At 44.1% G+C, this 14458-nt stretch overlaps 1 protein-coding gene across 2 annotated transcripts; it reads left to right on the plus strand.

Moving 5' to 3' along the window:
• The first annotated feature begins 205 nt into the window (after positions 1-205).
• Positions 206-14219, plus strand: CBLIF (cobalamin binding intrinsic factor). 2 transcript variants are annotated; one of them, XM_045855224.1, is made up of 9 exons: positions 208-442; positions 1211-1387; positions 2140-2253; positions 3063-3203; positions 4734-4915; positions 8398-8575; positions 9966-10167; positions 11962-12080; positions 14001-14219. In XM_045855224.1, the coding sequence occupies exons 1-9, from the start codon at positions 364-366 to the stop codon at positions 14060-14062; spliced, it is 1254 nt and encodes a 417-aa protein (XP_045711180.1). In that variant the 5' UTR covers positions 208-363; the 3' UTR covers positions 14063-14219. The 2 variants fall into 2 exon arrangements, with proteins under 2 accessions (XP_045711179.1, XP_045711180.1); XM_045855223.1 differs by lacking the exon at positions 14001-14219 and having other exon boundaries at positions 206-442; positions 11962-12166.
• The last annotated feature ends 239 nt before the right edge of the window (positions 14220-14458 follow it).

Below are 14458 nucleotides of genomic sequence, written 5' to 3' on the forward strand. Positions count from 1 at the left end.
AGCATTAGCCAAACCTCTCAGTGTAAAGACCCAGGATTCTGGTAAAGGGCACTTTGTCATCATGGCCTTCACTGCATGTGCAGCCCCGGTTTCTCATATGACTGTGCTATCTGGAAGTCACCTTCAGATACCCTGGAGGGTCTATATAGGCAGTAGACTTAGTAGACGTAGATAAGCAAATGGAAATGAGTTCTATCAGGGAGAGGGAGGTCAGCCAAGGTGGTTAGGAGTGACTGGGCTGGGCGTGGAGGGCAGGCTGTTCCATAAAGAGACGTGTATATAAGAGAAAGTAGAGAAAACACCCCCAATTAATAATACTGGGACTTTTGAACAGGAGACGAGGACAGAACAGGAGAGAGAGGGATGGCCTGGTTTTTCCTTTGCCTCCTGAACCTTCTCTGGGCTACGGCTGCCACCAGCACCCAGACCCGAAGCTCGTGCTGTGAGTATGCAGCGTTTCCCAAGGACGTCAGGGAAGCGAAGCGGTTACCCCGGGGACAGGCAGAGACCTCAGACACTGAGGTCTGCTGACGGGAGAAGGTGGTGGAAAACGGCAATCACCATCAGGGTTCCAAAGAGGGCGAGTCAGGGTGCGTGTGTGCGCGGTTCCTCTTTCCTGCGTAAGTTCTCTGAGAACCGAGTCGACGCACGTCACGTTAAGACAGACTGAAGTGGTGCTGCAGGAGGACGGTGCAAAGGCAGAGACACTCCGTGGCTGACCTGACCGGGTGCCACCACTAGTGGGGATTTCGGGTCCTCACTGAGTCGTATCCCAAATCTTTAATTAATCCGTCATGTAAGAATGAGGGGAAAAAATAGATGCAAGGAAAACTGATTTCTGGAAATGTGCTACAAGTAATATGAACTGTCCAGGAGCCATATCGCTTGAAGTTGTCAAACGAGAAATGAGTTTCTGAAAGATAAAAATTATTTGAGAAGATAGAGGGACTAATTGGCCTCAGAAGAAAATCTCGATGTCTTTTCCATGTTTCTTTAGTAATTGTCCCGAAAGGGGTGTCCTGGAGAATTGCAATGCTAAACCTGTCTTCCCCTAAAAACCACAGCGAATGAGTTTCGTGAAGAGGGGAGGACGGTGAGGGGTTTTGTGCATGGCTTGTCCACGGAGCCACAAAAGGACTCGTGGACAAAACCAAGGGGTGATGTGGAATCAGGGGAGTGAGGTGGGGATGGCTGTCTTGTCTCTTCTCAGCGGTTCCCCCGGCACAACAGCCCTTGGTTGACGGCATACAGGTGTTAATGGAGAGCTCCGTGACCAACTCAGCCCTCCCCAACCCCAGCATCCTGATTGCCATGAACCTGGTTGGAGCCCACAACTTGGAGGCCCAGAAGCTCCTGACGTACAAGCTCATGGACAGTGACACAGCCGGTGAGAAGTCAGAGCCTCTCCGTTCACCTGCTCCCTGAGTCCTGCTCCCTGAACTGTTCACCGCCCCAGATCCCCACTCCCTGCACCAGCCCCGACACCAGCCCTGCCCCTGATTACACCCAAATCTTCCAAACGCCTTTCCGGGCACATCTGGAAAACACCTGGAAAGGAATATGTGTAACATCAGGACATTCAGAGAGGAGGGCAGTAATACAGAAAGAACTCTAGATGAGATGTAAAAACAGCAGGCTTCCAGCTCTGGTTCTGCCACTTAACTCCGTGACCTTGACCGGGTCTCGTGAGCCTGCTCAACCTCATTTGCAAAATGCAGGTGAGTCCATTAACAACAATCACACTAATAGTAATAATAACAAGGATAATGATAATCAAGTCTCTGTTCTGCTACCTCACAGGAGTTGCCTTGGCACTCAAGTTAAAAAACAAAGTTAAAATTAGTTTGCAACTATATGAATTCTCACATGTGAATTTGTATAGGAGTTCTTGCTGTTTTTCTAAACAAATAGCAGGATTCTCAGTAGAGTTATCGAGTCACACAAAGGCCACTAGATTAAATGTTCCTTAAGTATTTTTCCATACTTCTTTCCTTAAGAATTAAGACCCATCACAAACTAATCATGTTATTTTTTAAAAAATCAAAATGATCTGAAAAAAAGCAGAGAATTCAGCCCTGGCCCCCCAGTGCTTTCTCTTGGCTAGAAACACCTTTCACTCTTTTGTTCTCTGCCCCATAGATCTGACCATCGGCCAGCTTGCACTCAACATCATAGCCCTCAGCTCCTCCTGCCGAGACCCCGGGAATAAAGTATCGATTCTGCAGGAACAAATGGAGAACTGGGCACCTTCACGTAAGACCTCACCAGAAGGGAGGGGAGAGTGGGCCAAATGGTCCTTCCTGAGAACTTGACACCTAGAAAGACAAGGATGGGAGAGTGTGAAGTTAGGAAAGAGACAATGTATCTCCACTCGGGTTCCCTCTGCTAATTCCATGGGGGAGTTGCTCACTCCCAATCCAAATGAACTAGAAAAGGCCACTAACCCAGGGTCACGGACTTTCCATGCCATCACCCACCTGAAGACAGCACCAACCTTTTAATTGCATTCTCATCCCTTTAATTCCATCCTCAGAATATTATTCTGAGAAATATTGACGGGCCCTGACCAGTGTGGCTCAGTTGGTTGGACATTGTCCTGCAAATCAAAAGGTTGCCGGTTTGATTCCCAGTCAGGGCACATGCCTGGGTTAAGGGTTTGGAATGTTTCTTTCCCTCTCTTTCTCCCTCCCTTCCCCTCTCTTTAAAAATAAGTAAATAAAGGGTCATCAAAGAACATGTATAAAGGACCCACGGACAAAGACAACAGGGAGGAGGGAGGATTGAATGTGGGAGGTGGAGGTGGATGGGGGCAGGGGAGAATAATGGGGGGGAGGGAATGGGGACAACTGTAATTGAACAACAATAAAAAATAAAATGAAGTCAACAAAAATTTTTTTAAAAGAAAGAAAAGAAATATTGACAGTATTTTCACCAATATGGTGTCTTTCCGTTTAGACAGGTTTTCTAGCAATGTCTATCTAAGAGGTTTGCCTTTCTCTTTTCACAAATGTCTCCACTGTGGTGGATGTTAGTCTCATGCAGGCCCTCTATCCCCTCCCAAGGCCCCAATGCCGAGGCTTCAAGCTTCTACGGACCCAGTCTGGCGATCTTGGCACTGTGCCAGAAGAACCCTGAGAAGACTTTACGAGTGGCAGCCCTCTTCGCCAAGACCCTGCTGGCCAATTCCTCTCCCTTCAACATGGGTGAGTCGGTGGCCACTTTCAGACTGTCCAGAGCTGGGAATGTCAAGGGCACTGAATGGTAGAGCTAGAGGGAGAAGTGGGAGGGGGAGGAGCTGGGGACCAGGGAAATGTCTGTAGAGGGGCGATATTGAACAAATATTCGTTGGATGTGTCAGTTAAGGAATAAATGAAAGAGACATAGTAAAACATAGAAACAAAAACAATACTTGAAATGTTGGACAGTCACAGAATCTCCACTGGGAACAATAAACTTGCCACCAGCTTCTCAGGAGCTGTTCCAGGTGCATGGTTGAATCAATGCCTAGTAGACTCAGCTCTGCCCTGAGCCCCCTCTTTTACCAGTGCTGATGCTTCCACACTCTGTTCCTCTCAAAGCTTCTCCTTAGAGCGCCCAAGCTTGTGCTGTGGGTTCAACAGCGGTTCTCTGAACCCTAAGCCCACCGTGCACCCCTTGGGGGATACAGTGGAACCATCTTGGTCCTTTGTTCTGCAAGCGTGTGGCTGCTTGTGAACGGACACTTCTGTACCACACCATGTCCTTCCTGGGCCCACCCTTCTGTGTCTCGTGATCCCTTCTCTGTGTAAAGCCCCTCACCCACAGCCACCTTTCCTCCTCCGCCCTCTCGAAGCAAAGGCCTTCTCTCAGGTTTCCACCCCCTTACACATGCCTCATCAGCAACCCCTCATACTTGGAGCTCCTTCAGGCCAACAAGCAGGTAGATATTTATGCAAGTTCCCTCACGGTGGGTCGAGAACAGACTGGCTTCCATTTCCCATCTGGAGCATCTCTGCCAGCACAGGGAACTTGGACATTTTTTCACAGCACTGCTTTGAACAATTCTGCCACCTTTAATGAGGTCATGCAACTTTAAGGTGGAGATGGGGATAGGGAGGAAAGATCAATGAAAGAAAAGATGCCATCTGGCAAGGCTTTTATTTGTCCTGGTCTTATCATGCCAGAGCTTGCTCACTCAGCCCACACATGTTCTCCCACGAACACAATGGAAAAGCCCCTGTACTGTGCTGAGCTCCCACTGTCCAGGAGTTCACGGAGCATGGTAACAACAAAGCAGCAGAGTGCCAAGACTGCAGAACAGGTGTAAACAGCCGGTACCATTGAAGTTCAGGAAGGAGACTGCCTATTATGCTGAGGTGACCAGAGAAGGCTTCATGGAGAGGGGGTGACTGCTAGGCCTTCAAGAACCAGTGACATTTTTTGAAAGACAAACACTGGGATAAGAGAAACGGGGCTGAACGCACTGCCAGTCTACATGAATTAAAAGCACGAGCTGTGGCGTCATGCAGATCTGGGTTCAAGGCCTGGTGCTGCTGCTTTCTAGCTGCATGGGCCTGGGCAGTTACTTAACTGGAGACTCCATCGTCTCAAATGGAGATTATTATAGGTCCTATTTCACAGACTGTCCTGAAGAGTCAAGGAGATAAGGTGCCTGGAACACAATAAGCACACAGTAAATGTTCACTGACCATATCGTTGTGGTGGTGGCTGTCTTATCCCCCTATGATTCACAGACACGGGAGCGATGGTGACCTTGGCTTTGACCTGTATGTACAACAAGATCCCCGTAGGGTCAGAGGAAGGATACAGGACCCTGTTTGGTAAGGTGCTAAAGGATACTGTGGAGAATATCAGCCTGAGGATCAAAGACAATGGCATCATCGGGGACATCTACAGCACTGGCCTTGCCATGCAGGTAAACACATCATTGACACTCTTTGCTGGGTCCATGCCAGTGAGACCAGACTATGGGGTCAAGAGACCAGGCTTCCTCTCATATCTCTAGGAAAGACCAGGTAGTGTGACTTTAGATAGATTCCTTGTGGTGCCTGTGCCTCAGTTTCTCTACTGGTAAGATGCAGGTAAGTGTTAACTCCTCCCTAGTTTATAGGTAAAGTGAAAACAAATCTACATGAACTAGTTTTCCTTCCTTAGAAAAAAAAGAAACAAATGAATCCAAGAAATGCATTGGTTTGTTATTAATAATGATCAATTTGTTCATAATAATTATAGACTAATCAAAATTTGGTGTATAAAACATATACAAAATATACAAAAGATATTAATATAGGTCCTCAAAAATATTGAATTATTCTAATTCTACTTTGCCAGTCGGTGTTCTTTTTATAAACCTTCATCTTGAGCCAAAATAAAAGAGGGGGCTTGTATTTAAAGTGATTAATTCAAATAATCTAACGCTGAGTGAACACCCTCTCTTGGCCAAGCTCTATTTTGATCTTGATCCCATTTTCACCTCAGAAAGAGCCCCTGTACAAGGCGGGGCCAGGTGTGTCTGGTAACAAGTCCATACTATGCTTCCCTGGTATAGATTCCCAGGCTTAAATTACATAAGGTGCTGCTTGATTAGGGTTGATTAGGGCACCATCCTCTCATGCAAAACACCCCACGGATAGTGGAGAGAGATAACCAACTAGAATCAGAAACTAAAGGTTCATCTGTGGCCCAATCCTCTATCCCAAACTGAGAAGTTTGTGCTTCCAAGTCTCAAAATGCCCTGCAGGATTAATAGAAAAACAACATCATGAATGAACTTCCCAACTCAGAAAGCCCAGGAAACAGAGAGCCACAGAGTTACAAGGCCAGCCCTCAACCTAACGCAGCTCTGGACTGCTGTTAGAAACCCTTTGGGAAGAGGGATGGACAGAGACTGGTATTGACAGTCCACACATGAAAAATTATGCAAAAGGCACAAACAGACTAAAATTTAGTTCATGTTAAACATAAGAGTAAATACAAAATCTTCACTCCAAGGCACCATGCATAGGAGCAACAATTGAGAAGTCAGCTTCTGCGTCAGGTCATGGTCAATGGAGTTTGCTATGGAACAAAAGGCTGAAGGTTCCCATGGCTAAGTCATACAGGACCAATCCCAGGGCTCAGGCCGAGACAGCTTTGTGGAGGAGCAGGGCCAGTGTGAAAGGGATAGGAAATGGGGCTCAGTCATGAGTCACTTAAAATAACCTTGCTTCACCTTAGCACAAGACACAGAGGTGTTTGCTTTGGCTAGTTTGATTTGTGAATTCTGTTTAGATTTTATCACCAGCAGGGTACACTCTGATAAGCTGTTCCTGAGAAGTAAAGCTTTTCCTATCAGAAGGCAGGACCTCAGCCATGTGCAGATAACAGGGCACGTGGATTTCCCATCAGTTATGGCAAAAAGCCTCCTCCTGACCACCTGATGGCCCGTTTTCAGAGTCTACCCAGACAGCCCAAAGTCTGAAACCACCAAGTGTGTGATATATGACCTTTTTCTACTTCAAAGTGTTCTGATGTAGAACACCAAGGGGCTCTGGAGCTATAACAATTTAGGGTTAAGTCGTAGATCTGCCACCATCTTATGGAAATATGGAATTGAACTGAATTTCATTTTTCCTCACTATAACAAGCTTGTAAAGGTATTAAAAACATCACAGGCACAATGTGGTGTTCAATAATTGTTAGAGGTCTCTCCCAGCAGAAGGGTGGTGACATTAAGCTTCCTTTTCAGCCTTCGTTCACCCCCTTCTCGGAAGTCAGTGGCCTTCAAGTGACCTAAGCTGCCCACACTGCATCCCTGAGGCTCTCACAAGGCATTCCCTCTGTTCCAGAAGTTCTCCCCTTTCTTCCATCAATATTCTCATGCTTTTCAGGCTCCTGTAGTAGAAATGTAACTTGAAAAGGGATCTGATGAACTTCCTCATGCAAAGTTATTAATGATTCTTCACAACTTAATATGTTACTCCTGTCTAGAGTGTTGGTGTTGGTAGTGTGTTACCCCACACTTAGCAGGACTTCAGAGGTGAATATGACAAGTGAACAAGGTATGGTTGCTGAGGGGTACTTACCCAATGCCCCTAAACCAAACTGTCCTACAAAGTGGCCTCTGGCAAGTACGGTTCCTGGTTGCCGAGGTTCACAGCAATGGTTATGCCTGTCAAAACTGTTCATACTACTGCTCATGGGGCTGTTCCTGACTCCCCTTCCATTCTCCCATTTCCCATCTCAAGCTTCAGGTAAATCGGTCATCAGCAATCTCAGCCCATTAACACACGCTGGCGGCTGTGGTCAGCACCAACCTACAGAGAGGGAGGTGGTAATGATAGCTACGCATCATACATTGCAAAATGATGCTGCATATCATCCCATAAGGGTCACCCAAAAGTGAGCAGGAGTTACAGTTTCTATTTTGCCCATGGGGCAAAAAATTCAGCAAAGTAGAGTGAATTGCTTGGTGTATTAACCAAGACTGAGTTTGCAAATAACAAAAACCCAAATAATTTTTGCTTGAGAAAAATGGAGACTTAGCTATTTCACATAAACTGGGGTGTCCAGGGCTAGATTAGGTGATTTCAGGATTCTTGAGAATAAAGAGCTCCAATCATGATAATCAGAGATGACTCTTTTTTACCTCTCAGCCCTGGTTTTTGTCATTCTTTCCTGCCCCTTGGCTCCTTTGAAGTGGCCATGGAAGATGGTCACTAGCAGCTCAATGCTTACCTCATGGTACCTCCTGATAACCCCAGGAGGGAAAAAAATGCTTCTCTCTCCCAATGTGTGTATATCAGGGAAGGACTTTGTCTAGTGCATGTGCCCCACAGTCACAGCCACCCAGAGGTGGCATTGCATGATTACTCCAGCCCAGGCCAGGAGTCCACTCCTGAGGCCAGGGTGGTGGAGCCTCTGGCTGACAGTCCCAACACAATCACAAAGTGCGGGAGGAGTCCACCAAGGGTGCACAGAAAAACACAAAACAAAAGAGGTCTACTGCGTTTAGATGGCCACGTTGTCCTAGACTGACACTCCCTCAGGGCTTGCTTTGCCCAGCTCTCGCCCTCATTCTGTCCAAGAACTGTTGGTAAATACAGCAGCCCCAGTAGTGTTCGCTGAATCTAAGTGTATGCCTACTATGTGGCAGACACTGAGCTTAGTGGTGGGGATGCAGCAGTGAACAAGACAGATGGTGTTCCTATGCAGCTTCAGCTTGGATCTGGGTGGGTGACCACAGAGAGTAATGATCAAGTGTATCCCTTATAAGGCACATAAAGGCCAAATCTCAGCTATGCTTAATTCCTCTCTTTCTCTCTCTCCCTCCCCCGCCTTTTCCCTCTCTCTCTCTCCCTTCTTCCCCTCCCTCTTTTCCCTCCCTCCCCCTCCTCTCTCTCTCTTCCCCTGTCCCAGGCTCTCTCCGTGTCACCTAAGCGACCTAACAAGGAGTGGAATTGTCAGAAGACTATGGATGCAATACTTAATGAGATTAAGCAGGGGAAATTCCACAACCCCATGTCTATTGCCCAAATCCTCCCTTCCCTGGAAGGCAAGACATACCTAGATGTGCCCCACGTATCTTGCAGCCCTGGTAAGAACTCTTAACATCTGTCTCTCCTCATGTCATGAACTGGCTACTTACATCAGAAATGCTATGTGGATCAATTTTAAGAGGCATGCAGGCTTTTTTAATGCCCATTACTTTCATGCAGGTGGAAGCACATCTGACTTCCAATCCCCAAGGGTTGTGTGAGAACACACAGCCATGACCCACCCCACATGCAGAATTCGGCCCTCGTGTCTACTTCATTCAGCATGCATTTAGGAAGCGCCTACTATGAGCAAAGCATTTTGTGAGATGCTGATAGAAAGGGAAGATCTGTGACCCTAACAATCAAATAACATGCAACTTCATTTATTCATTTGACAAATATACCAAATATGCAGTATCTTATCATATCTTCTCTTTACAAAGCCAGCTGACAAAGATCTAGACAAAAACCCACAATATCTGGAAAAATAAAATAACTAGTAAATAGAAATAAAAGCCATATACAGTTCAAAAGCAAAGAGAGTGTAACCCATCATCCATCATTGACTTTGTCTGAGAGTCTTAGGAGAAGAACAGAGTTGACATTTCGGCCAGGTCTTAAAGACCTAAACATAAATCCCTGGTGCTCACGGCACACCAAGGGGATGGGGCAGTATTCAGACACACAACCTTTTTATTGGACGTATCTTTGTTTTGCCTGATTACAAATATAATACAGAGATACAATGCCAAAATATGCATTCAGAAAGTGGGAGTTCTGCATAAAAATGTTATCACTCCATAGATCACTAGTCTTTGGCATAGATTCCTCCAACTCGTCTTTCTACTCAACTGCTACTATAAAGTATTGTTCACTTTATGTTCTTTGGACATCCTAAGACAAGCAGAGGTTAATAAGCTCCTTTTCTACCTCAGAGCACAAGCTCTAGAGAGACCACAATCAAGTAACCTAATCCCAACCATGCCAGACACAGCCGCAAACACTTCACAGTGATTTCCCAGCTTTAACCAGGTGACCACGGAGTTTTTCCAGGATTCCACAATAGTTGCTCAGGTGCTTTGTTAAATACTGTGAAATGCACTACCTTTGCTTCCAGATTCTTAGGGTTAACAAAAAACCACAGCAACTGAACGGTGAGTATCATATAAAATATGTGATTTAGGACTCCCAACCCGCACTTCAAGTTACAAGTTCTTTTAACAAAATCAGTGTTCATTGTAAAACTAGCTGTCAGTGGTTCAGCCTATGATCAGTTCTCCAGACTCAAAATGAGAGCTTCATAGATCACATCAGTTCCTCAGAACAATCCACAAACTCATCGCCATTTTTTGAAATGTTTTCTGGGATGGGTTGCCAACCACGGGGATTTTGCTCCTTTAATACAGACCCCATAATCTTTAACAAATGTGGCCTCCTTGCTCTTCACAGATCATGAGGTGCAACCAACTCTACCCAGCTATCCTAGTCCTGTCCCCACTGCCGCATCCAACATCACTGTCATGTACACCATCAATAACCAGCTGAGGGGGGTGGAGCTGCTCTTCAACGTGACCACTGAAGTTAGTGTGAGAAGTGGATCCGTGCTGCTTGTGGTCCTAGAAGAAGCAAAACGCAAAAATTCCATGTTCAAGTGAGTGTTCCATGTGGCGTTAGCCATTCTCCCCAAGCCTAACCTGAATTCCCATTTTTTCCTCCCTCCTTCCTTCATTTGCTTACTTTTTTCTTTTCATAATTTAATAGATTTTTATTTAATAGCTCCTCAAGAGCCTGTGATCTCTCATGAAAAATTAAATCATACGGGTTAATATATGATAGCGTTTAAAAAAAAAACAGGAATTCAAAGGAATGAGAATCCATTGTGGCTTAGAATAGTCAAGAAGGCCCATGGCTTTGTACTGTACTCAGAGAATAGGTGCTACACAGGAAATGCGAGAGGGTGGTGTCTGGGGAGAGGGAATGGCTAACACAAAGCATTCGAGGCAGGAATGGGCAAGGAATTCAAGATTAATGAGTAGGCCAGCTTGACAAGAGAATTTGAGATTTAATTGAGCCTGGAAGGCGAGATTGGGTGATAATGTAAAAAGCTTGAAATACAAGGAGGTATTTCCTTATACCAAGGAGGCTGGACTGCATACTGCACAGAAGCACTGCAAGATTCGAATGTGAAAAGCCAGGTTGTAAAACATTCAATGCCAGGGCATGCGTGACTACAGTGATGAAGCTGTACAGTGATGAGGACTTCAGCTCGCATACATGGACTCTTAGCAAGGAGGAGTCCCCAGGGCTGTGTGAGTGCTGGATGTGGGGGTCAAGAGAAAGAAGCTTCACCGCTATTGACAGGAGTGTCAAGAAGAGAGAAGGACTTTTAGAGAAAAAGGCTATTCCTCCAGATATGTTTAACTGTGGATGTTTGAAAGAGAAACATTCAGAAGCTTTTGAAGGTATAAAAGAAGTTCTAGAAAAAGAAGTCAGGACAAGCAAAAGACACTGAACACAAAACCAAGACAGATCTAATTATTCCCATTTTATGGACAGAATCACTTAGGCCCAACGAAGTTCACTAATATCCCTAAGGTCACATAACATGTAACTAATAGAGTTGAGATCTGAACCCAGGGTTGAGCGACTCTGAAGCTCATGTTCCTTCTACTGCCCTGCTGGGGAAGAGTAGAACATGGAAATAAATCACAGAGGAGAAAATTAGATTTTGTGGAATGTTTATTGTTCCCTAATTTCTATAGACAAGTCAGGATAAAAATTGCATTTCAAGAATATTTAATTTCAAACAACCCTCTGAATGTACTTTACTTCTGTGAGTTTGCTTTAATTTTGCCTGACTTTTCTTTTTCTGACTGTAAATGTAATTAAAATATACATAGAAATTTTGAGGAGGGGGAAGCATGAAGAAGGAAACAAAGCCTCTATCTCCATCCACAATATAATTACTGTTGCTCTTTTTTATAATTTTGTAGGTATTTTTCTCTATGCATCTTACAAAATAGTTGTGTCCACCATATCCATGGCATAGATTGATATTTCACATAAAATGTGTATACCACATTTTCACTTAACATTATTGCATAAGCTTCCTTCCATGTCACTGAAAATTGTTGAAAAATACAATTTTCATCATTGTAAAATATCCAATATAGGATGTTCATTCCGTTGCTCACCTAATGATTTGCTCATTGTTAGACATTTACACATTTTAATTTGCTTATTGATAGTTTTGTTTTAAATCCATTCATTTAAATTTCATTTAATCCCAAGTGATTTCATATTTTTCAATCACTTGCCTTTTCTCTTTTAAGCATGATTTTACCTGATCTTTAAATCATTTCCATGTCTCTCTCCCTTCATCTTAACCCCTTATTGCCTGACCTAAAGTGAGGTGTTAATCATACACATGGTTTTATTCTTACAGATTCGAGACCACAATGACATCTTGGGGCCTTGTCGTCTCTTCCATCAACAACATCGCTGAGAATGTGAATCACAAGACGTATTGGCAGTTCCTTAGTGGCACGACACCTTTGATGGAAGGTGGGAGGATAAAAGAAATGTGGGCATTTCCTCCATCGTTTGAAGGCTACATATTTCTTTTCCTTATTTAATTCATTCATTCATTTAATCAGTAAATAATTGTAAGATTGTATGTGCATATACCATAATCACATATACAGTGGTTATATGTATGTACATACACAAATATATTATGAGTACATATATGGTGATTAGATAGATAGATAGAAATAAGCTTTAAAAAAAATCCAGAATCCTGACTCCACTCTGGGAAAATATCCAGTGAACAAGAAAAGTGGATCAATTTACTTAAAACAATAAGGGCTGAAGAAGGAAAAGGCAAATAATGTGAGAGGGACCAAAAAGAAAAAAGACGGAAAAACTATTGTGTGATCGAAGAAGACAGCCGCCTTGGGACTGAAAACGTAAACACAGTACGTATAAAACAAAAGCACAGTGAATGCACCACCAGTAATAAACAACTATGAGGGACAGAATAGTAGCCATTTATGTAGTGATGTTACATTTTCTTGTTTCACACACCCGCTCTGTAGGTATTAGTGACTCTCTTTTGACAGGGAAAGAAACTAAGTCCTAGAGACACGAAGGGGCTTGCACGAGGCGCACATCCCGTGTGTGCCAGAGCCGAGTCCAGCCCAGAGTGAGCGTGTTCTCTACCACAGCTTTGCTCAAAATCCACTCCTTGCCTTCCCTGCCGTTACTGTTTTGTTTTCGCATCTCCAGAGCCAGGAAAGTCCGTCCGTGCATTGTGCAGGAGCCAAGTGGGACGAATAAATCACAGAGTTCAGCGAAACTCTTTCTTTAAAATTTTTGCAGAAAAACTAAAATGTCCTTCAACTTAAGGGGCAGCGGTGTGTGGTTTTGTCTAAAGATGACATTACTTGGTTAATCTGATATTGTCACTGTGCAGAGAGATGTGACTCAGCCAAACAAAGTCACAGCATAGGCGAGACTGGGCTCTGTAAAGATGCTTCAGTGTCCAAGATTCCGGTGGGAGAGATGTTTTTCTGACAGTCTGTCATGTATTTAACAGAAATCTGGCTAATCAGAACTTGTGGGATTGCAGCAAAGCCTATAATAAGAATCTTAGAGCCACATGGGCCTTGACTAGAAGCTCTTTCTCTGATTTACTAGCTGCACTTGGCAAGTAATAAATCTTCTCTGAGCCAGTTTCCACAGCCATAGAATGGACACAGGGATCACCACTTCTGTGTTATTGTGAGGATTAGAAATAATGTATTTAAAATGAGTAAGTGCAATGTCTTTTGCATAGCATGTGTTCAAAATGCTAGTCATTATTAGTATTAGTTCCCCTGCCACCTTCACCTCAAGAATTGCCTAGGGAACTAACACAGGTTTATTCTCAAGTGGTCAGTTGTTACTCTTCTCTGAAGGAAGCAATGGTAAACAGGCCTCAGAGATCCAAAAACATTTGGGCCTGGAACTGTTATTCTTTTTGATGCCAAAGCCAGTCATCGATATTGTCATCATCTAGCTTTCCTGCCCTGAAAGACAAAAATTCTCAGAAACATCAAAAGTGAACTTAAGTTCCTGCCACAAATGCTCTATTAAATAAGCCATTTTCATAATAATCACCATTTATTGAGCACTTATGTGTCAGATACTATACTAGGCATCTAGTAGTCATTACTTCTAATCCAGGGTAAATATTACTTGTGCGATTTTATGTATGAGGCTCACACAATGTAAGGGGTTTGCCCGAAGACATGCTCCACAGGGCCACCCGGAGTCTGCCAACAAGGACTCCCTAAACCTCAGTCCAACGCTCCTCCCACACTCACCCAGCTGCCCATTTCGCTCTACAGTGATTTTACTTCTCTAATGATGAACTAATCCTTTGGGAGGGGGGATGGTTATATGCACCTTGGTGACCTCCTGTCCCTCTGTGCTTGTTTCCAGGAGTTGCTGACTACGTACCTTTCAATCATGAGCACATCACAGCCAATTTTACCCAGTACTAAGGACAAGGTGGTCACGTTCTACTGGGCATTTCTCCAAAGGACGGCTGGAATTTTTTTCAGGTCATTTCAAATCTATGCCAAACAGTGGACATCTACGGTGGTACCATATTCCTGGGAAAATATGTAAACTATGTGTAGAATAAATGACACAAACTTCTCTAGAGTCTTAACATCTGTGACCTGTGAAAATGAAATCCAGCTTCTCAAAGGCATTGACCACCAGTTGTCAGTCAAACCTAGTGTGATGGGAGATAGGACAGCCCGGCTGATATTTTGGGGGACCAATCCGAGCTTGATTAATCCACCAATGCACTCCTTTATTTTTGCAAATGAAGTGATATATTTTAGAAACTCCTATTTTTGCATCATATAACAAGTACTCTTTTTCTAACCACT

This window comes from Phyllostomus hastatus, unplaced genomic scaffold (genome assembly GCF_019186645.2).
Source record: "Phyllostomus hastatus isolate PE091 unplaced genomic scaffold, TTU_PhHast_1.1 phas_scaffold_11, whole genome shotgun sequence".
In the NCBI taxonomy this organism is placed as follows: Eukaryota; Metazoa; Chordata; class Mammalia; order Chiroptera; family Phyllostomidae; genus Phyllostomus; species Phyllostomus hastatus.